Source organism: Heterocephalus glaber, unplaced genomic scaffold, assembly GCF_053883595.1.
Source record: "Heterocephalus glaber isolate CG9 unplaced genomic scaffold, H.glaber_assembly_v1.0 deba00001442, whole genome shotgun sequence".
NCBI classification, from domain to species: domain Eukaryota; kingdom Metazoa; phylum Chordata; class Mammalia; order Rodentia; family Bathyergidae; genus Heterocephalus; species Heterocephalus glaber.
The window spans coordinates 34,994,915-35,018,877 of record NW_028258296.1 but is presented as its reverse complement, the minus strand read 5'-3'; the positions used below and the strand labels follow the sequence as shown (position 1 = coordinate 35,018,877).

The window sequence follows — 23,963 nt, the reverse complement described above, 5'->3', positions numbered from 1 at the left end:
TACATAGAAGGTAAGTAAAGATTTTTTTGAACAAGAGAATTACAGTGGTGCCTGAATTCACAAATGCTTTTGTTTGAAAACAATTTGGTCCACAAAAATATTTGGCAAAATTTTATTTTTGTTTACAAACTCTACATCTGGTGTCAAATGTGACTGTGACCATTTTTCCTGCACAAACACATGCATGGGCGTCTTTTCCAAAATTGTGGAACACATTAAGTTTGTGAACCGAGCTGCCACTGGGGCGTGAGTTATACTTCAGAAAGATTAACATAGTATGTGGGATGATTAAGTTGATGAGGAACCTACTGGATGATGACTACAGTCTAGTTGAGAAGTAATGAGGATATAAACTGGGATGTTGACTGTGGACATGGAGGATGGAATATGACTGGTTGAGATGGACACAACTGAAGGTCAAGTGAGAACGAGTCCATTTTAGATGATCGATTTTGGATTTACTGATTTGAGGTGAGGTCTAATTAATTGGAGTAATTCTGCTGCTTGACTGTAGTTATTTATGAAATGCTGAGTATAATAGAACAGTGGAGATTACAAGTTTGGTCTAGCGGACCTCATTCAGACTTGGCAGTGGGTCTCAGTTGAATTAATAGGATTCTGTCTGGTACTTTTCTCTTCTTGATCTTGGACAGTTTCCTAAACACGCACATCCTTAGCATTCACTGCTGGATATGGAATGTCCAAGATAATACATTTTAGTTGGAGACAGAGTGCAACTTGGATTGAGTCAAAATGGGTGCTCAATAGTTGAAAATTATTGTACTCGCTATACTTTATTTGCCCTATTCATTCTCTTCTCTCATGAATATATAATGGGATTTTTCCAGTGGCTATCTTAAGTGTTATATGATATCACTACACATTGAATGGAGAAGCACATTTGAGAATTCAGCTGCCTTTAAGGACATTTGCAAAAATTTAAGCAACACTACTGTTAACTAATAATTACAAGAGGATGTTGTTCATTGTTTTTGGACTAAGATCCTGCATAGACCAGACTAAAAATAAAAATGGAGTCACTCATGCTAAAGTTCCACATCCACAGGGCCGGGGATTTAGCTCAGTGGTTCTGCCACCTGCCCTGCAAGTGCAAGGACCCGAGTTCGATCCCCGGTACCAAAAAAAAATAAATAAAATAAAGTTCCATATCACCAAACTGAACTAAGTTATATATCTGACCTTCAGAAAAATGAAAGTTAGAAATAACAGCCAAATTGCTTAAACAGGCCAGTTCTAGTTGGCACAACACTAAAGTTCTCTCTACTTTAATCAATACCCAAAAAAAGATAACCTGGAATAACCTGTTAACTAATCATTTATTTTCCTATTTTTCTGTCCCCTCATCTGGGCTTTACGAGGAAAGTAACTTCGAAGTGACCAATCTGCTTTTTATTTTAGTGTCTGCCTTTTTAGGCCCTTCCTCTCTCTATAAAATCAACTTCTTTTGCTTTGACATTGGAACACTTATTCTATTTTATAGAATGAAGTGTTGCCTGATTCTAAAATTGAGAATAAATCCAAATAAGATCTTCGAACTAAATTGTTGTAATTTTACCCTTTGACAATACTCTTCACTATTAAAAAAAAAAAAGAGTACTGGGCATGGTGGCACATAATTGTGATTCCAGGAGGATCCCTGTGAATTCAAGGACAGCCTGGCTACATAGCAAGACCTGTCTCAAAAGGAAACAAAATACTCTTCACTGATATTTACTTTTTAAAAATTTTTATTTATGTATTTATTTATTTTTTTCACTGTTCAGGGTTTATTTGGTGTTGTAGTTGGTTTGGCACTTGGTTACATCGTTCACAGGTAGATCTTTCCTTTTTACATTATATGGCAACTTACACTACTGATATATTTTATATATATATTACACCAAATAAAACCCTTTAAAATAGTTATGTATAAGACATGCAGCGTTGGATTTATACTCTGAATCTCAGGCTGTGACCAGCTGGGCAAAAAGACTAGGCTTTGTTGGTGAAGTTACATAACAGAGCAACATACACCTGGTGCAAAGGGCAGCTGGAGCCTGTGTGATGTTGGCCGTGGTGTCTGAGATGGTTGGGGCTACACAAGTGCCATCCAGCAAAAGGATAGAATTGTGGGGTTTTGTGAACCATTTCTATTTCTAACTTTGGGAAACTCATGTTTTTCCCAAGCCATCTTAATACTACTGCTTCAACCACAGAGCAGATAAAAAGGACAACATGCACAACCTCCAACTAAATCCTCTTGCAGCCCAGACAGCAAAGTGGTGCCACAGGATATCTGCTCTCTTTTTCAGATGGGCCTCTTCCTCAGGAGTCAGGGTCACCTTCACAACATCTGAGATCCCATTTTTTCCAAAGACACAAGGAACACTAGGGAAGATGTCATCCTTTATTCCATCCTTTATTCATGATAGAAGTAGGATGCACTCTCCTAAGATTCATTATACTTTCTGCCAAATCTGCCACAGACAGTCCAATGGCCCAGGATGTGTAGCCTTTGAGTTTGATCACATCATAAGCACTGTCAAACACCTGTTTGTGAACCTCTTTCCACTGCTCCTTATCCCCATCAATTCCTAACTGGGAGTGAAGATTCTTCAGGGAGAAGCCAGCAATGTTCACTTCACTCCACAGAGACACACTACAGTTTCCATGCTCCCCAAGGATCCATCCAAGGCAGCTTAGCGGGTGAACTCCCAGCCTTTCCCCTATCAGGTAACAGAACCAGACTGAATCCAGATTCAACCACTTCTGATAACATGATTTTTGGGAAAGCCACTTATCTTCCAAGCCACATAGGTCAAGATATCCACTGGATTGGAAACAACAAGCAACTTGCAGATTGGGCTGTACTGTACAACATTAGAAATGATGAACTTAAAGATGTTCACATTACGCTGGACCAAATTAAGACGGCTTTCGCCCTCTTGCTGACATGCCCCAGCTGTGATAATAACCAGCTTGTAGTTTGCAGTTACATTATAGTCTTTGTCAGAGACAATTTTTGGTGTTCTAAGGAAAAGGCTGCCCTGTTGGAGATCCACCATCTCTCCCTTCAATTTGTCTTCCATGGCATCAACAAGAGCAAGTTCATCTGCCAAGTCCTTCATTAAGATACCAATGGCACAGGCGATGCCCACAGCACCAACCCTGACAACTGTAATCTTGTTCTGGGGGACCTGCTCTTCTTTAAGGAGATTCACAATCAGCTGATCCTTGAGACTGGCCATTTTGGATTTAGAACCAAAAGGAACCGGGAGTGCATGTTGGGCAGGCGTCAGGCGCGTTGTTGCAAGGTCTGGCAGCAGTTCAAGCACTAAATTTTTACTTTTGAAAAAGTCATTAAGGTACAATAATAGTAAAAAGTTATTGTGTTCATATGTAATGAACCTATTGTCCTTTAAACATTAATTTATGAATAAATACCTCTGGTCTACTTTTTAATAAAAAGTATTGATAACTAGCACTCAATAAACAAGCATTTCTTTGGGATATGCGGGGGTCCTGAAACCAAAAGGTTTGAGAACTGCTGATTTAAAGGAGTAAGATCCAGTGGCGTGCAAAGTGACCAAAGGGACTGTTCTCAGAAAGGGTCTAATTGTCACTACCTGAGGCTTTGAATGAAAAGACTGAAGATCAGCTGACTTCCTTTAAAACTGTTTGTGTTCCAAGCAGCTTTAGAATGGAAAGCCAGCTCTAGTTCATCTCTACTTAACTCTTATTGAAAGGAGTTTTTGTGAATTGTGACAAGTTCTTAAGGAGAAAAATTTAAGAGATGGTGGGTGTTCTTTCTCCTCTTTTCTCTCCTTTCAAAATGGATTTAGAAAATTTACTAGTGTTAGTGATCAAGGCATGTGTCATAATCTATGTTTCCACTCTGCAACATGTTACTCACACGCTGAAAGTGGACTGTTTAATATTTTTAGATACATTGTCTTCTCTTAATCCTGAAATTTTTCTTTTGCAAAAGAATGTTGTAAAACATAAAGATTAAAGGTTTTAAAAACAAACCAAAGGTCCGTTGTGGTGGTACACACCTGTACTCCCAGCACTAGGGAGGTTGAAGCAGAAAGATCTTGAGTTTCAGGCCAGCCTGGGCTAAAACAGGAGACTTTGTCTCAAAAAAAAAAAAAAAAAAAAAAAAAAAAAAGGCCTTGCGTTTCAAGGTATATTTTACAAAATAAAGGAGCTCTTTTGCATTATATCAGTCATGAAATCTGACCCTTGTAAGCTTTTGTAATTAACTGAACCAGTTTGTGGAGGTAGTGTTGTTAGATGAAATACAGGACTGCTAAAAGTTCCTAGGGTAAATTTGAATTTCAGGTAAAAAACTATCTGATCTTTTTAAAAGTATGTGTATATCCCAAACAGTGATACTACAAAATTAAATTCCAATTTAACCAGTCAGTCTATTAATTTGCTAAATTTGGCTACCTTGGCACAATTAGGTGCCCTTTGCATGTCTTTACTTAGCATTTTTTATAACAGGTATGTATTTTCAAATAATTTTGGTGTGAAACCCTAAAAAAATAATTTTTTTCAGTAAAACGACGAATAGTCAGCAAAGAAGTTTTGTATTTTTTATTTTGCAAAACAGCCCCCTTAATTTTCAGAATCAGAGTCCTGAAGCTAGTACAGTACTATGCAGGTCTTGCAAATCAAGTTCTGCAGCTTAGCCAGGCAAAGGTTCCTTTCTGGTTACGGAGTAAACTGGCTCCACCCAATTGCTGAAATGTGATACAAATTGGAACAAAACCGGAAGTTGGCTGGGCTGCCTTGCTTCTCAAGGTAAGTGACCTCTTCGGTTTTATTTAGGTCAGAACTGTTTGCAAAGCGTTTAAAAATTGAAGGCAGCGAGGCCACTGAACCGCGGGCAGGCGCCGTTGTGGACGGGGCGGGGGCCGGGCAGGAGCGAAGCTGCCGGGCGGGCTGCCCTGGAGCGTGTGGAGCCAGGAGGGCTCGCTAACGAGCGGGGCTAATAATGTGCCCCGAGACTTTGACTAAGGAGCATAGTGCTCGGAAAAGGGTAGATGGAAGTAGAGCCTCAGCTGGGGTCCTTAAAGTATGGAATTTATTCATGCACCAAATTATCTTTTTTTTTCTTTTTTCCTTAACGTTTAAATTATGAGAACTCTTGTTTATGTTAAACCTAATATTAGACTTCGTTACTCATGTGGAGGTTACTTAGAGCCTTACTTTTAAATTTTACGATGCTGCCTAAGGCCAAAGCTTTTTTTTTTTTTCCTGTGTGAATTAAAATAATTAGGAAAACTACCCTGAATTTAGCTCAGTGGCGCTGTGCCTGCCTCGCAAGCGCAAGGTCCTGAGTTCGATCCCTGGTACAAAAAAAAAAAATTAGAGTCTGGTGTTGTACTCTAATAGTGCAGAGGTAGGATGCTTAAATTTGGTCTGTTGGCTTATTGATAACAAAGCTAGAATTTTTGAAGAAAGGTTTTATTCATTGGGGGAGTTATAATTGGACCGTAAGCCAAAGTGTTGATTCTTTGGATGGCGGGCGCCTTCTGTTTCACACCTCTCCATTAACTTAGTGTCAGAGTCTTTTGAAATTCAATGAAAAGCATTGTGGGAGTACAGTTTTCAGGTATCTGCGAGTCAGAATGCAGGGATATTTATGAGTAGGTTGCCTTTGCACCCATCCAGAAGTTTGCCATTAGACAAATCACCATTTGGGGCAGAAAAATGTAATAATTTTTTATTAGCTAATTTAGCTACTATAAAGCTTATTGAGTCTCCAAGTTAAATCAGGTTGATAGAATTATGCGATATTCCAAGGAAGGATGGCAGTTTTAATGGGAGACCTTATTTATGGTGACCACTGCGTTAGATGTTTTGTAGATGTCACTTTAATACTCACAGAAGCCCTTGATATTGGTGGCATGGTCTCTAACAAGTGAGAAGGCGCAGTAAAAATAAGTCAGTTGTCTGAGGTCACTAAGGTGTTGTCTGCCAGATTACACTGGATAAATGGACCCATTTAAATTTAGGTCTATGAGATTTCCAAATCCATACAGTTTACTCTGTCATAGGATGCAGTTTCCGATAGCATATTCATTGAATCTTTCAAGCAGGGTAGAGATTTTATTAAAACCCAAACAACAAAAACAGTAAAAGTAATATAGAATATTTGAAAATGGAAGGAAGAAAAAAATCTACCTTAAAATCAACTTAATGTATTTCTGTACAGTCTTTATGTACTGTGTACATTGTAACATTTTAAAAACATAAAGTACTATATTCTTGGAACTATGTATCATATAATATAATAGGGATTGAAGAGAGGAAGTCCAGTCTACTTCCCATACTAAAAAAGGGGTAACCACTGTTGGGAACGGTTAGTAGCACGGGATAGATTTTTTTCTTTCCTCTTTTTCTTTTCCTGTTTATGTATTTTGGCATACTACATGTCATTTGGGAATTTGCTTGCTTTCATTCCTCAATGTGGCATGAACATGCTTCCACTTAAATACATGCCGATTCATGTCTTAGGATTTTTGTGAAGGAATTTAATATTTGCAAAACACAAATGAACTTCGTTTCTAGAAAGCACTTAATTATTATTAGCTGTTGTCCTTGTCATTGTCTACTTTATTTCATTCTTTTTGATGGATACAAGTATTCTATAGTTTAAATATAGCATGGTTTATTTTTGTAACCATTGAAGTATCTTAAAATTTTGCTATTATAAATAATTCTTGCATGATTATGTGGATTTTTCTGTAGGATAAATTTTAAGAAGTGAAATTCCTGTCAGAGGTTAAATATAGCTTAGTAGAATACTGTCAGATTTCCAAAATGTGACAGTTTATCCTGTTTACTGTGTGGTGTTTGAGAGCTCATTTCTTCATATCCCTAGTTACTGAATTTTATCAGTATTTTGCACTTTTCATGGAGGTCCCAGTGTTTTGTTTTTTGGGTTTTTTTTTTTTTTTTTGTACTGGGGATCAAACTCGGGTCCTTGTGCTTGCGAGGCAGGCACCGGAACCACTGAGCTAAATCCCCCCCCCCCCCCCCCCGCCTTTTATTTTATTTTTTTTGAGACAGGGTCTCCCTATGTAGTTCAGGCTGGCCTTGAACTCAGGAGAATCCTCCGGCCTCAGACTTCAGTGTGCTGGGATTACAGGCTTGTGCCACCAAACCTGGCTAAAGGTCCCAGCCAGTTAGAAGGCCAAACCTGAGCAGGAAAAAAGAAAGGAGCTTATTTTAAATATAGCACATGGTACTTTGTCCTTATAGTGTAGTGGGAAAAAAAAATCCTTGAAATTTGAGATGAGTTGAGAAGTCTAATAGTTTTTCTTTTAACTTGGTAATTCCTGGGAAGCTGTTGAATGTTTTTGGGGGAGAGGGGAGATTCATGAGAATTGTGCTTTAGGGAAATGATCTTGTGGTGTAGAGTATGGTTAGGATGGGAATATAGAAACAGACCAGCTTAAGAGTGTCTCATTAATTTGGCTGACTGTTGAGGTGGGCTTTATGTTTGGACACAGTGACAGAATGCAAAACAGCAGACAGATGTAATGGAGGAAGCAGATGCAAAGCAGGAAAGATGCAAAAGAAATAGGTAGGAGCATAGGAGGGTAGAGGAGGACCTGTGGGAGTTGTGTGGAAGTTGGGGTCCAAAAGAATGTTTGGAATCAAATCTTGAGAGTTTGGGATTTCCAATGTTGCTGATTAGAAACATACTGACAGGCTATTATCAGATTAGGAGTCAGGTGTAAGAACTGGACTAGGAGAAAAGACTATGGATTCCATTTCAAACAAGTTGAGCTCATTGTCATCCAAACAGAAATGCTTACAGTTAGACATTTGGGTCAAAGCATTGTAGAGGGCATCGAAAGACTGATAAACTGTCATCTTAGAATCCATAATCAAGGCCACAGAAGTGATGAGCCTGCAGGGAAATGGGTGAGGAGGTGGGAAGTGGAGGGCTGAGGGGAAGAGTCCCGGGGATGGATATCTTCATGGAAGAGGCAGACACAGGGGCCACACTTAATATTTTTGCAAAGACTGTTTCTAACATCTGACCTCGTTTCTAATTAAATTGCCTTCACTGTCTCCAAAAGTCTATTTTCACTTTTTCTTTCTACCACTGGTTCTCTTGTTCTCATTCAAATCATGCTCATTCTGAATCTTCTTTCCTCCACACGCCTTATTTACTTACCACATCAACCTAAAGTATCTGATCTGAGGCTGTGGATAGGTTTAGTGGTTAATCAGTGCCTTATTTTATATATTGGAAATACTAACACCCCCTACAGTCCCATCATTGTGACAAATGCATACTAAGTCCCTGTCATGGTGTCTTTTTTTTTTTGGTACTGGGGATAGAACTCGGGTCCTTGTGCTTGCACAACAGGCAGCGAAACCACTGAGCTAAATCCCTGGCCCTGTCATGGTGTCTGATAGCTTGTAAGTCCTTAATAATTATTAGCACTATTATTAGTTTTTTTCTGTGCCTCTAAACTACTACCACATTTCCCCCAAAATAAGACCTAAATGGAAAATATGCCCTAGCATGATTTTTCAGGATGTTCATACCCTCAAAATAAGCCCCAGGTAAGATCACCAGCCAGGTGGACACATTTAGTATGTCTGTTATGACACATGATGGACATATTGAGTTATAAAATAATTTTAACATAATTAAATATAAATAATATTATTGATATTAATACTTAAATGATAATTTAAGTACATGGACAAAAAGTGCTCATTTAGGGAGAGCTCCGTTGCTGGACATGAGAGATTGGGACCAATGGTTCTACAGGAAGTGGAGTCATAAGAAATTCAGGCTAGAATTTGGGGTTTGGAGAGTTGTGATGATGTTTTGTACATGAATAAATGAATAAATGTAGATGTTTGTGCATGAAGAAATAAGAAAATAACCCCTGAAAATAAGCCCTATTGTGTCTTTTGGAGCAAAAATTCATATAAGACCTGTTCTTATTTTGGGAGAAATATGGTATAATGAAATACAGTGTTGTTTTCCCGTTATGTTTTTATGTAACCTTGGGATGTCTGTCTATCTATCTATCTATCTACCTATCTATCTATCTTCTGTGAGCTTCAATTTCCATACCTGTAAAAAAAGTTTGCATGTTTCTTCCAAGGTCTAGAGTTCATACATGTAAAGAACTGACTGTATGACTGAAGTATATCAGGCATTCAGTAAACAGTTACATCATTAAAGTGTAGATTAATAGTCTTTGCCTGTTTTCATCTATGAGGTTTATGTCTTTAGAGAAGGAGCCTTTTTAATAGCACCTAACTTGGATTTGAGGACAGGATTATGGTGAGAGCCATATAGGATAATCCAGATAAAATTTAGATAGCATGTAATAAAATATTTGCTTTCACTATTTTCCTAGAACATAAATGAAGAAAATGGAATAAAATTACTTGCTGATGAAGCTGCAATTAGCGAAATCAGGGTTAGATTATGGAGTTTTCAATGGCTTTTTTCCCAGTGTTTTTCTCTACTTTCCCTCCCCTTTGTCTTGCTTTCACTCAAACTCTTAAAAATCTTTCCCAGAAGTCTTTTCAACCATCTTACATTGTTAGATCTGACAGATCTCAAATTGGTATTCAAGTGCAATTTTTTTATGCTCTTTATTTTTTAAGACCTTTTCTGAAAATGTCATAACTCCAATTGTTAATTTAAAAAAATCATTTTCTCTATGCTTCCTGCTGTGAAGATAGAGTCTGGAACATTTTTATCTCAGCAAGTGGAAATACTTGACCTATTTTTCAATTTTCCTATAATTTGCAATCCAACTATCAAAGTCAATTTAATTCTTCATGTGGAAGTTTTCTATCAAGGTGAAGTTAAGTTACTAGAAAGAAGGGGAGCAAATTCTCGAAATTATTTTAGAAGGTCTGAACAAATTAAATACATATGCAAGAGATGTGAAATCCTAGTTGTCTAACCCTAATAGTGTTAAGAAATTAGCACATACTAGGGCTATGGAAAGTTAATAGAGATAACAAATAATGTCAATGACCACCTATAGACTTTCTTTTTTAGGCATTGGACTAGAGGATCTATTTTTACATCCATTCTTCCTGGAGCTTTAAAAGAAGTATCTACATTGCTACTCATATTGCAAGACATTGCTCATTTATCAAGTTAAAATTTATTAGAAATGTTTGCTTGTCTTGCAGGACACTGTCAAAATTAGTTACTTGAGATTCAAGATCTTTCTGTAGTTAAAAAAATCTTACATTAGAAGATCACTGTTGGGCCGGGGATTTAGCTCAGTGGTTTTGCTGCCTGCTGCACAAGCTCAAGGACCCAAGTTCGATCCCTGGTACCAAAAAAAAAAAAAATCACTGTGAGAATGCTAACATGCTAACTTATTGGCCTTATTTATAGTTTTTGTTTAGGTTCACAAATAGAAAGATGAGAGTAAGGCATTTTCCATTGGATATGTCCAGTTCCTATCTTCAAAAATCCTCCCTGTTGCACAGATTGTTTTTTCTTTAGTTCTGGAAACTTGACTTTTTATAACTGAAATCTTTTTTTTTTTGGTACCGGGGATGGAACTCGGGTCCTTGACCTTGCGCAGCAGGCGGCGAAAACACTGAGCTAAATACCCGGCCCCCTAAACTGAAATCTTGGATGCTCCTAATTTAGAACTTGACTCAAGGATTAAATTTAACAGTCTATGTATGCCAAAAATGGTTATCAAACTGCAGGTTAAGATCCTTTGGTAGGTAGTGAAATAACAATTTAGTAGGATATAACCTGCATAAAACAAACAAAAAAGAAAGGGATAGAAAATATATGAATTTGTAATGTGATCTTTTGAAATGTTTGGCTGATAACGTAAAACTTTTTTGTTTTGGGTGTGGTATAAAAATCCTGCTATATATAGCAAAAAAACTAAAAACAAAAATAAAAAACCACAATAGAACAAAATAAATCCGTTACCAAATTCTTTAGATACTTTGTTGTGAACTATTTTGGGTGTTTTTACTTTTTTCATAGTTCATTCTTCATAAATAATGTTTTATTGCCTCATATCAATTACAACTCTCAGTACATGCCTACACTTGTATCTTGGGTGAGGCAAACTGAATGTTACTAGCCTGAGTTGTCATAGTGTGTGTGTGTGTGTGTGTGTGTGTGTGTGTGTACATGTGTGTACGTGCCTGTTAACTTTTGAACTCCTTTCATGGCTAACAAGAACTGCACCTTGAATGCAATATAACTGGACGTGATTAGTCAGTTGCTAGCTTAATTATCTGACCTTGTTTTGTCCTGGGAATTGAACCCAGGCCCTCACACACGTTAGGCAAGCACTCTACCAAGCTACACTCTCAGCTCTGACATGGTTTTAACATAAATGTTCCTCCTATTTTTTCTTAATCTTAAATATTCTTGGTGTCACACAATGAAAAGCCAGTTAATGTATTTTATACCTAAAATGTACCAATAAAGTTAATGGGAAAAAAAAAAAAGAAAAAGAAAAGCCAGTTAATGCCCAATTAATTAAAAGGATTTAAAATTTTTATTTAACATGTACTCCCTTATCTAATGACTTACATCTAAATATCTTTCAATTTCATTTTATTTGAATTTCACTTTGTTGTAATAAATATATTTTTCTTATTAGTATCACTGACTTCTGTGGTCCAGGATCACAGTAATAATTACATTTTCATCTAAGAACAAGAAATTGTATTTACGTAACAAAAATGCACTTATTTTGAGGCCTGATTCTTATGTGAGATATATATGGAACATGGTGTAAGCAGTCATTATACCCTTTTGCTAAATGCCTGTCTTTCAGACAAAAAACGAAACTAAAAGCTAACATCTCATTAGCTTTGTGAATATTTCAGTTAGAGAATCAAAGTGACCTCCCATTTAATCTTTTAAACTATGGAGCTGTCTTCATTGTGAACTGACAAAATGCAAGCTATGGTTTCTCTAGTTTTATCTTCTCTATAATATACATATTAAAATGTGAATAGTAACAATTAAAAAAATTATACATAATTGGTAGTTTTTCCTATGCTTGAAATATAACCTCATAATATAATAACTTATTATTAACATTCCATAATTTTAGCTTAAATGTTTCCATGAATAACTCCTATTTGTCTTCCTATCATATTTATGTTACTTGTTGATGTAGATTGGCCAAAGAATTTAAAAAGTTGTTCCTTAAACCATTCACTGGAAAACCAACATTAGCTGTTGTAAAAAACTTTATCTTGAGCAGTCAGCATTTGAGAAAAGAGAAGGAGATTGACATTGCTTCCTTTTCTGACCTTGTTTGTTGTATTTGCTTAAGGAGTGACAGGTGTTATCTTAGTCATATCCCCTTCTTGTTTTATGTTTCATCTTCAAATTATTTCAATATGCTTTTCTAATTAGTTTTTCTAAAATCAAAGCATTTTAGAGTTGAAGGTGGCCTTGAATTTCTTGTAACTTACTTGCTCTGTTTTTCAAATGATGAAACTGAGTCTTAGAGAAATTAAATGACTTGGTTCATGTTATTCAGGTGTTTGGTACATCAAGACTTACTTTCCACTTTCACCTTATAGGAAGTCAGTGCCAAATACATATCTGCTAAACTGAACTAATTCTTTGCAATACACCATTCTTTAGATGAGTGGCACATTGTTGCATTTAATCTTTATAATAATTTAGCCAAGGTCACATGGTTTAATTAAATTTCCTCTGTGCACCTAGTTCTTACAGGAAGTCTGCTCAAGAAAAGGGCTTGGAAATCAGATTTTAATTGAAAATTCTTCTACTGCCCTGCTCTTTAGTAATCATTTTCTTAAATATTTTGTTTCTTCTAGTAATCAACTATTTTCAAAGTTACCTTTTCTACAGAGAAACATTGTACTTCTCTTATGGCATAATTTTTTCTTGAAGCTCTTGATAGGTTTAGTTTTTTCTTTTCTCATCTTTGAATGGAAAGGATTTTATCTACTGTCCAGGTTTGATGTTTGGTAAGATAAGGGTATGTAATACTGTCAGTCCTAAACTGTCTACTTGGTAGCTCCTGATACAAGGTACAAGGTTTGTTAAAGTGTGCATCCCCCAGCATAATTTTTGGAGTTTAGCAGGATTTCCTGTAGTTTAGCTGTGGTCCAGTGTGAAGTTTGTTTATATAACAGTGGAGTTCTGCTTTTGCTGCAGCTCCAAAATTGTAATAAGTTGTATTTCCATCTTCATTTCTGTCAAAGTGCTTTTCATTTTTCTTGAGACTTCTATGACTTGTGTGTTATTTAGAAGTGTGTTGTTTAATCTTCGAGTATTTTAGGATTTTCCAGATGCTTTTTTGTTACTGGTTTCCAGTGTTAATTCCATTGTGGTCTGAGAGCAGACATTGTTGATTTCTATTTTTAAAAATTTGTTAAGGTTTGTTTTATGGAAAAGAATGTGGGGTATCTTGGTGACTATTCCACGTGAGCTTGAGAAGAATATGTATTCTTCAGGTTATTGAATGAGGTAATCTATAGATGCCCATTATGTTCTGTTGACTGATAGTGTTGTTGAATTCATCTTCATCCTGCTGGGTGCATGTCTGTAATCCCAGCACTTGGGAGGCTGAGGCAGGAGGATTGCTGTGAATTTGAGGCCAGCTTGGGCTATATAGTGAGTTCAAGGACAGCCAGAACTACATAACAAGACCCTGTGTCAAAACAAAAAAACAAAATAAAACAAACCTCATCTTCATTCTTACTAATTTTCTGCTTGCTAAATTTGTCTATTTCTGACAGAAGAGTGTTGAAGTCTCCTACTGTTATAGTGGTGTTGAAGCCTCCGACTGTAATAATGGATCATTTCTTTTTACTTGTATTTCTATTAGATATTTTTTTTTGTTTTTTTTTTTTTTGGTACCGGGGATCAAACTCAGGACCTTGTGCTTGTGAGGCAGGCGGTGGAGCCACTGAGCTAAATCCCTGGCCCTTTCTCTTAGATTTTGCTGGATATATTTTTATGCTGTGTTGTTAAGTGCATACACATTCAGGATTGTTATGTCATCTTGGAGCACCGGTCTCATTATTATGTAAAGCTCTATTTATCCCTGATAGCTTTCCCTAGTTTGAAGTCTGCTCTGTTGGAATTAATATAGCTACTTTTGCTTTTTTTTGATTAGTATTGATAGTATATTGATTAATGATACATGGTTAATATCCAGAATATATAAAGAACTCAACAATAACAAAAACTGAAGTAAATCAGTTAAAAAGGGGCAGATGATCTAAACAGACACTTCACAAAAGAAGTACAAATAGCCAATAACTACATGAAAAATGTTTGATAATGTCATTACCCATCGAGGGAATAGAAATCAAAATTATAGTGTATACCATCTTACTCCAGTTAAAATGGCTATTAAAAAATACAAAATAAAAGTTAAAAAATACAATAAAACAAAAAAAATGCTGGTGAGCATGTGGAGAAAAAATACTCATACCCAGTTGGTGGGAATATAAATTAGTATAGCTGCTGTAGAAAATAGTTTGGATATTTTTCAAAAAACTAAAAAAATAGAACTTAATTCAGCTACTCTACTCCTGGCTATATATCCAAAGGAAATTAAGTCATCATACAGAAGACATACTTGCATGTTCATGTTTATTGTAATGCTATTCACAATAGCTAAGATAGTGGCATCCATATAGGTGCACATCAACTGATGAATAGATAAAGAAAATATGGTACTGTATATAAACAAAACAGTATTATTCAGTCATAAAGAAGACTGAAATCCTGTCATTTATACTGGAATGGATGGAACTGGAGGGCATCACATTAAATAACCTAGACAAGAAAAACAAGTATTGTGTGTTCTCTCTCATATTTGAAAACTTAAGAAGAAAAAATAAAAGAGGCCACCTGAAAGTTGAATGGTGATTACTAGGGACTGGGAAAGGTGTCAGCAGGGGAGGTGAGGTGGATAGTGAGGAAGAAGGGTGGATAAATATGATGAATGTACACTGTCTGCATATATGGAAATATCACAGTGGATCCTTTTTTTTTTTTTTGGTACCAGGGATCAAACTCAGGACCTCGTGCTTGCAAGGCAGGCGTGGGGGCACTGAGCTAAATGCTCAGCCCATATATATATATATATATATATATTTTTTTTTTTTTTTTTTCTTATGAGAATTGCCTCATGTGATTAAGGAAGCTGAGAAGTCTCACAATTTGCTGTCTCCAAGCTGGAGAAGCAGGAAAGCTGGTGGTGTAATGCAATCTGAGTTCAAAGGTCTAAGAACCGAGGGGAGGGAGCCAGTATGCAACTGCAGGTCCAGACTGAAGCCTGAGAATGGGGCCTGGAGGGAACAAGACTGTGGCCTGGTTTCTGAAGACCCTGTAACACATCCCTGCCAAAATGTTTGTATTGAATAGTTTATTATTTCCCCAACATACTAATGAAAGTTATCTTTTACTATCTTTCCTGTCAGACCCTGGGGCTGTACCTTTGTTTCATTAAAACAGCTTTGAAAGGAGTCTCAGTTTCCTTCCTTTCCTCGTCTTTTAGGTAAGGAAGTGGGGACTTAAGAAGTGATTTGTCCAAAGTCTCACAGCTGGTACTTGGTAGAGCTGAGATTTAAATCCAAATCTGACTTCACCTACATTCTTTTTATTTTATGTTTTGAAACTATGGATAGCTGAGCATTGAAGGCAAGTAATTACCTAGAATTACTGTCCTGTCTTATGAAAACTGATGTATTTTATTTTAATTAGATCTGAGAATGATATGTTTTTAATCTTCTTTTTGAGATGGCAGTTCCAGGATTTACCCTCAGTGCCTTCGTATTTCTGTTGCATGTTAATTCGGTGGCCAGTTACCCCAACGGAAAAGTAACAAAGTCATGCCATCGAATGGTTCCTGAACATGGTCATAGCCCACAGTCTGAGCCAACTCACCACATGGCAGTGAGTCAGACGACATTCAGACCCGGAGACCAGATTGAAGGTACTGTACTGGGAATAATTATTTCCATTTTGAGTTCCATACTTTTACTGTTTATTGCATTTTTATTATTGGATTTGGATTATTTCATTTTAATCTATTTATTTGTTTTTGTAAGATACCATAATCTTATTTTTCTCATTTTTTTTTTTGTTTACTACAGATGACCATATTACTTATGTAGTGTATCTACTCCCTATTCAGAATGGGTTTTAGAATGTTTCTTATCATTATTTAATATTTATATATTAGTAGTACTATTAACCTAGAAGAAGAAAATAAATTTGTCTTGTTTAAGATATAATTAACTCTTGTCTTTATTGAAATAGTGTTTCCTTGATTCTATTGGCAAAATGTAGGCAAACTGTTATAAATGTTTGTTACAAGCTGGGGCAGTGGCACATGCCTGTAATCCCAGTGTTTTGGGAAGCTAAGGCAGAAAGATCTCAAATTCAACTCCTGCCTGGACAATTTAACAAGAACCTGTTGCAAAAAAGTAAAAAGTGGCCTGGGCTTATAGCTCAGTGGTAGAGCACCCTTGTTCTGGAAATGAAAAACATTAATAAGTATTCTTTTTTTTTTTTTGGTACCAGGGATCAAACTCGGGTCCTTGCACTTGTGTAGCAGGCATCGAAACCACTGAGCTAAATCCCTGGCCCAATAAGTATTCTTTAACAAAAAGGGTATATTGAGAAAGAAGTTTAGAACACTCTGTATGCTATACATATTGTATTTCTTAGAGTTTCACACTGCACAGTAGAATATTAAAAACGCCAGATTTGTAGTAAAGAAACAAATATTTACTTTCATCTAGCATTCAAAACTAATTTAGCCCTACAGATACCCATTGGCTGTCACCTGTGTTTTTCCCCCTTGGGGTTAGATATTACCATCTCCTAGACTGAATGTCCAGTGAAATACAATTCAGACATTCTTTGTCTGTAGAATGATTCCTACTCTTTTTTCTCCAAGAGTAGTTTTGAGCACACATACTTGGTTCTAACTGTGATGTGATTTCTGTAAACTTTCCTTTTTGGGGTCTTACTAAATCTGTTAATCTGTCTTTTTGGTCTGTTTCGTAGTTACTTTGTCAGGACGACCTTTTAAAGGCTTTCTTTTAGAAGCTCGCAATGCTGAGGATTTGGATGGCCCTCCTATTGGTTCCTTCATGTTGATTGACAGTCAGGTGTCACAACTTCTGACTTGTGAAGATATACAGGTTTGTGTTTCACTTGTGATTAATTTCTGTCAGCTTCCTTGGAGTCTTTTCATTTTGGAAAGTGAAATGTGGTAATTGTTACAGTGACATTACCCAGGCAAGACAGTCATTTAAACAGATTCACCATGAGCATGCTTTTCCTTTAATTTACTTGAAATTTGTGTTTTCACATCACCATTCTAGGGAAGGTAGGGCATAGGCCTGAAGAGTTTATAGTTTGTGATATTTTAGATCAGATTAACGTATATTGATTTTTGAAGAATTTCATTATTGAAAAATAGAGTTCTAGAGTGGGCAAAGGCCTAATTTCATTCATTCATTCATTTAATAAACATTTATTTTATGAGGAACAAGGGATATGGTGACAAACAAGACTGTTTTTCTTTGAAGAACTTACATCCTTTCACATCAGTGTGACACATGGACATAAGAAGTATGACACAAAAGTAGAACATGTGGACACAGGCCACAAGCAGAAGAGTTCAGTAGGTTACTGTGTACACAGAGTACATAGGGAGAGCAGTAGAAGGAGTTACATACAGGATGGAGGGAACTGAGAGAGCTTCTTGGTTATGATATCTATTCTAGGCTTTGAAGAATGTAGGAGTTTACGAGGTGAAAGAAATTGCTGAAAAGAAAGAAATTACTAAAATATCATGTTGCATACTTGGAAGCAGGAAATTTTTCTTTTTTCTTTTGAGGAATTATCTGCATTTTATTTGTGTCTATTAATGGAAGAAATATAAATTTATAGTATAAATGAAATAACGACCTGGCTCTATTAGTATTAACATACCCAGTATTCATGATCAGTTCTTAAATTTCTGATGTCTTTAATGTATTCACAGTTAACTGCTGAAACGTTGTCATCCAATCCACATATATTTATTCAGTATCTGAGTTCTTGTACTAGATAAAATAGTCTATCAGAATGCATGGCCATGAAACTATGTCTTACTTTGCAAAATGATAGTAGTTCCAGCTTTGCTGAGCTGTTGATTGAATGAATGGTTGTTCTTTTCCATTTTATTTCAGGGATCAGCTGTGAGTCACACAAGTTCATCCAAAAAAACAGAAATTAAAGTTTATTGGAAGGCTCCAAGCAGTGCCCCAAATCACATACGGTTTCTGTGAGTAGAAGGCTTTATATCTCTGTAACTAATATAATTGCAGCCACGGTGGTTTGTGCCATTCTGTATGCTATTGGACTTTCTTTGTCTAGGAGACTTTTGGCATAGTGACACTAGCTTACTTATGTAAGAGTTTGTTTTGCGTTTTTGTTTGCTTATTCCGCCACAGGACATAGCCAGCACCAAGCCCAGCACTTGGTACCTAATAGGGACTTACTACACATTTGCTGAATGAGTGAATTATTACGTTACCCTAAAACTCATAAAACTATCAGTTAATACTTGAGCCTATATGGTATATGGAGTAATGCTTTTCAAAATAGTGGCTCCTTTTAGTATGAAAATATGAATAAAATATAGTTCTGAAGTTTGGATGACTTTTTTGCATTGTTACAACTTGCAGATTAGACTGTTAGAAAAATAACCAGCATGCCTCTAAGAATTATGAAACTCAGAAGAATTAAAATAGTGCTTTTTCCTTCTTTCTCCGTGCAGGAGAAATGGAATGTCATGAAGCCATGTAGTGATATATGGACGTATATTTCAAGGAAATATCGCTATCCTGACATGTCTCTGTTTTCTGCTTAACTTTGTACACACCTGCCCAGTACAAACAACAACTTTATATCTCTGTTGTGGTGGAGCGTTAAAAAGGAACTGTGACCCAGTAAGAACTGACAGTTACTTATGCAATCGCTTTTGAGCTACTTGCTGTAGCTGCCTGCCACATACTCCCTTCGGAAGAATGTGAATAGTATACTATGAAATGAGTAGTAATACATTCTTTATGCACCAAGGAGAAGAAATCTGTGCAGTTTAGCCTCTGAACGTGACATTTGCGCCTGCTGTTAATATGTCCAAAGAACAAAAAAGCCAAAAAAGAGAGGGACAAAAGGAGAGAGTAATACAAGTTCTTACAGTGATAGGGTAGAAGACAGAGATTTGCTTCAGAAAAGTTGTGTGTTCCTAATTCATCTCTTCCACTTTTTTTCTTTTAACAGTTTGATTTCATTATGTTGGGCCACAATTAGGGTTTTGTCTAATCTCACTATGACTGCATTTCAGAGCCACAGTTGTTGAGAAGTATAAAATCTACTGGGTGAAGATTCCTAGTCAGATAATTTCACAGCCAAATGCACTTCTTTTTACAACACCTAAAGCTACAACAGCCCCATCGTCAACATCACCTCCAATCTCCCATTTAACCAAACCAGTAAGTCATATTTTTATAGCTTCACCAAATGCAGTCTAAAAAGCTTTCTTGGAAATTGTTGTTTGATGCTTGGTAAAGTGCATATTAAAGAAGTGGCTGAACTTGGTTTTGGTAGCAAGTGTTTGTGTTCTCAGTAGGAATCTGAAGGAAGTCTTTACTGCAACATTATTCTTTATAGGTTAGAATAAAGGAAATGCAAGAACCTTAATGTTCAAGATTGGTTATAATATTCACATCTAGTTTATATTAGCAGTGGATATATTTTCATTTGGGAATAAATTTGAAGAAGTCCTTCCCTTGTTTCTTTCCTCGTGGCCAAGTGTCAATCATGGAGAGGGAGCTTAAGCTAAATTGAGACAAGATTTGGAGGAGATTCTTAAAGTGGTGGTATAACTTCTAGATCTTATTTCTTAAAGGTCAAAGAGTAGTGGGGAGTTCTGTATGTTGAACAATAGAAAATTTTTTTCTGTAAGGTTCTCAGCTAGAATTCCATTTAGGGCCTCTGATTAAAAAAATTATGATTGAAAAACATTTTGGAAAGAGTAGTGCATATTAGAAATATTAGGAAGAGGCATTTTACTAAAGGAAATTCAGGTAAATTAGCCTGTTCAATTCAGAAGTGGCTCTGACTGTGTCTTGAGACAGATGGTTGCGGTTTGAAGAGCACACTTGGGCCCAAATACTGACTTGTCTACTTCTTGTGGGTCTTTAGAGAAATCTCAATTTTCAGTCTCAGTTTCACTTATGAGAAACAATAATATCTTGCTTTTAGTAGCACTGTGAGAATTAAAATAAGGAATATGTTTTCTAACTGTGCCTTGCACTTAATATTTAGTAAGCATTAGTTCTTTTTCTTTTTCTCTCCTTTTTTGTTGTTCTCATGTTGACAATGTTTTTGTCTTTCCATGTAGTCAGTAAAAGGGGTATGCTCTTTTCAGAACTTTTACTGTATTTCTGTGCCAAATTTCTAGTTCTGATGATAGGGAATTTTGTTCAGTCATAGGATTGTAGCATTTTTTAGAGCTAGAAGAGACCTTAGGGTCTCTTTTGTTCAGTTTCCCTCTTGGACATTTCAAGGTAAAGGGACCCTAGAGAATTAAGTTCTTTGGAAAATGTGGTGGAGTAAAGGGGAGAGCAGAGACCAAAATTATGTTCCTAGTTCCTAGTGGCTTGTTCTCTTCACCCTACTGTGATTGGTCGTTACATTCTCATTAAATCTAGTTACATAAAGTTAACGTTTAGCTTTCTTTTGAAATGTACTTTTGCTGCCCATTCTAACAAAGTCTGTTTGCTTGCTCTGCCAAATTGTAGAGCTGATGTGTTTTTGAGACTTCCTCTTGTATGCATAACAAGAAGCCCTGGATTAAATCATTACAGATCATTGCGTATTCTTCGCCTCACTAAATTATTACTGCTGTATGGAATAATGATATTTATCGGGCTAACTTTTTCTTGTGTTACTTTAGTATCAAATTTGAACTAGAATTTTAAAAACAGAGACCAAGATCTAAATATAAAAACTTGGGCCGGAGATTTAGCTCAGTGGTTCTGCCGCCTGCTTCGCAAGTGCAAGGTCCCGAGTGCAAGGTCCTGAGTTTGATCTCCGGTACCCCCCCCCCCCCAAAACCTCCTAAGTATAAAAACTTGCTAAGGATTTGCCCGGTTTAAAAAATCCCATCTTTGAAAACTAGAGACTACTTGTTAGGCAGGATTGTTAATGTGGACATAATCCCTAAGAAGTTTCTCAAAATTTACCAGAAACTTTGCTCCAGATACATTCTGGAGTACCCTTAATGTGAAATGCTTTGATATAAAGGGACTTTAGTGCTCTTGTACCACTGCAGGCCAACTAGGATAAAATTTTCTAAATTTTAATTAAAATTAGTTAAGTTCAAAAGTTCACTAACTACTGCTCTGATCACTTCTAATTTGGAATATGTCTTCTGTTCTTTTTTTGAATCCTTATGATGAAAAGGTTTTCTCATTAAAACCTATCATTGAATGTGGTGACTCTTCTGTGATTGGCAATGAACTTGAAGTGCTTGCTCAATAATTAAGTTTTTTTTCTTCCTGTCATTTCTCTAGTTCAGTGCCTCAGACTGTGGGAACAAGAAGTTCTGTATCAGGAGTCCTTTGAACTGTGACCCAGAGAAGGAGCACACCTGTGTCTTCTTGTCCTTCATGAGAGATGAGCAGTCAGTGGTGGTGGAAATGAGTGGTCCTGGGGAAGGCTATTTATCTTTTGCATTTTCTCGTGACCGATGGATGGTTTGTACCTCTCACTTACATATGTAGTAATCAAAGGAGAAGTGGTGGAGTGAGCTCTAATCAATAGTAGATTAGCTGTTTCTTCCCAAGTCAAATTATCATGCTTAATGGTGGAATGGGAGAAGAGAAACTAATTTAGAACAGATTCAAAGTTAAATGGCTGTGTTTCATAATTTTAATTTTATCAGTTGGGCAATTTACCTCTGAGAACAGGCTGTCCTACAGAGAGTTGGAAACACCATCTTATTTCCAGTAGATTTGCCACTTTATGTGTCTTTTTGTGACAAAGCAGGATGTCCAGTTAAATTTGCTCTGTGTAAGATGTCATATTGCTTGTGATGCTTTTTAAGCCACAGTTGTTTACACGAGTGACAGAGCTGAAGTGTGCATTCCTCCTCTTGGTGGCCCCATTGTAGTAGTCACCAGTGCATTTCCCCCCCAGAGAATCACACCTGTGTGTGCAGGTAAAGTGCAGTCGTTACTAGCGGCTCCTTTGTGTGATCTGCAGCAGACAGCATTTGCTTCAGCAGAGTCTCCCTCTCCTTCTCCCTGAGTGGTGCTGGATGGATTCAGTGGTTCTGTAGGTGGCAGCCTCGTGCTATGGTGTGGAAGAGCAGTGCTGCACGGGCATCTTGATTTCCCAGGGAGAAGCAAGAGGAGTCTTGTGGCCAGGACATGTGTAAATCCTGTGCAAGCAGAGTAGGAAGCGTGTGTGTGTGTGTGTGTGTGTGTGTGTGTGTGTAGGAGGGGGCCACCAATGGGGAAAGTTCCTCGTTTCCTTTTTACCAAAGGCAGAAAACCTTTTGAGAGTTTTTTTTCCTATCAGAATTTAAACTTAAAACCACTGCTTTAGGGAATCATATTTCAAAAACAGACAAAGAAATCTGAGATGGTTCTGATAACTAAAGCTTTTTCTAAAAGTACACTGTAATTACATTTGCCCCGGTGCTCTGTCACAAGTATCGTTGGAAGCCAGTTTTAACTTTTTTAGGGAGATGACATTTCAGAGTATATAGTATATGACTCAAATTACTAGAATGCACTTGCTCTCCTCTTTCATGAAATGACAGATATAACTTACATCTATGAGATACAAGTTATGTCATGTGGTTTCAAAAATAAGAAATTATCAGTCTTTCCTCTTCAAAGTTGCTTTTATGGGAAGTTTTTACACTTATGGAAAATAATGCTGTAATTTTTCAAGAGATTTTCTCTACTTCCCTTCATAATTGACATCAGACCCATTGCCTGTTCTTTGGGGTATTCTCAGAACTGGCAAAATCAAGTTTGGTGCATAAGATGAATCATAAGGATGGGTAAAAAGTCAGGCTATTAGAAAAGATGGATGCAATGCTTGGGTGAATGTGATAAGACTGGCTATGAAGGAAATTCTGAAAATGAGTCCAAAAACGAGTAAAAGGCCTTATGGAATAAACATATAATTTTGTTAGGGTTCATCTCTGAAATGTATCACTCATTTAGATATATACTTGAGTTAGTTAAAAAATAAAACTTATTCCAGTCACTTTGTAGCCCAAATTCATGCTATAATACAATTGCACTTTCCTTTTTACTGGTCACATAAAGTCTGTAAGCAGGCTGGGAGGAGGTCATTATTGTTTTGAGTGTTGGGATGGATAACTGACAGGTAGGCCAGTTATTTCTGTTCTAAATTGTAGATATAGATGGCACAAAAGCATTTACCTGTAATTCAAGATATGTTTATCTTACTTAGAGATCTTATCTGTGTCTAGTGTAGGACTCATCAACAGTGTTTACAAAAAGAGACATAATTATGCAGGTGCAGTTGATTTACACAGTAATCCTGTTTAATGATTAAAATCATATGTACACCTGTGCCTAAATTGGGGGAAATGAATCATTTTCAAAATATATTTTAAAGTGGTTATTTCTATTTTGGGCTGTTATCTTTTAATTTTTTAGGGAATTTTTATGATCTATATTTTTGGAGTACGTAAAATAGATTTAAATATTGAAAGTATTTGATGTTATGAATACAGGTTAGATAACCTGTTAGATAAATTATACCTTTTAAAAATTTGGCTTGTAGCTGGGCTGATGGTACACATCTATAATCCCAGCACTGAGGAGGCTGAGGCAGGAGGATTGTGAGTTTGAGGTCAACCTGG

General features: G+C 36.5%; 1 protein-coding gene and 1 pseudogene across 8 annotated transcripts in view; one reads left to right on the top strand and one right to left on the bottom strand.

Moving 5' to 3' along the window:
- Positions 1-2,198: 2,198 nt before the first annotated feature.
- LOC101705530 (L-lactate dehydrogenase A chain pseudogene) lies at positions 2,199-3,266 on the bottom strand (annotated as a pseudogene).
- A 1,431-nt stretch (positions 3,267-4,697) lies between these two features.
- Frrs1 (ferric chelate reductase 1) overlaps positions 4,698-23,963 on the top strand; it is a 51,868-nt gene continuing 32,602 nt past the window's right edge. Inside the window, exons 1-7 of one of the 8 annotated variants that reach the window (XM_087213175.1) lie at positions 4,791-4,806; positions 15,549-15,691; positions 15,791-15,986; positions 17,066-17,202; positions 18,238-18,332; positions 19,398-19,545; positions 21,631-21,813. In XM_087213175.1, coding sequence (XP_087069301.1) covers positions 15,791-15,986; positions 17,066-17,202; positions 18,238-18,332; positions 19,398-19,545; positions 21,631-21,813 — 759 coding nt within the window. In that variant the 5' untranslated portion in view covers positions 4,791-4,806; positions 15,549-15,691. The other 7 variants (XM_087213176.1, XM_013067204.3, XM_013067205.3 and 4 more) reach the window with 7 other exon arrangements.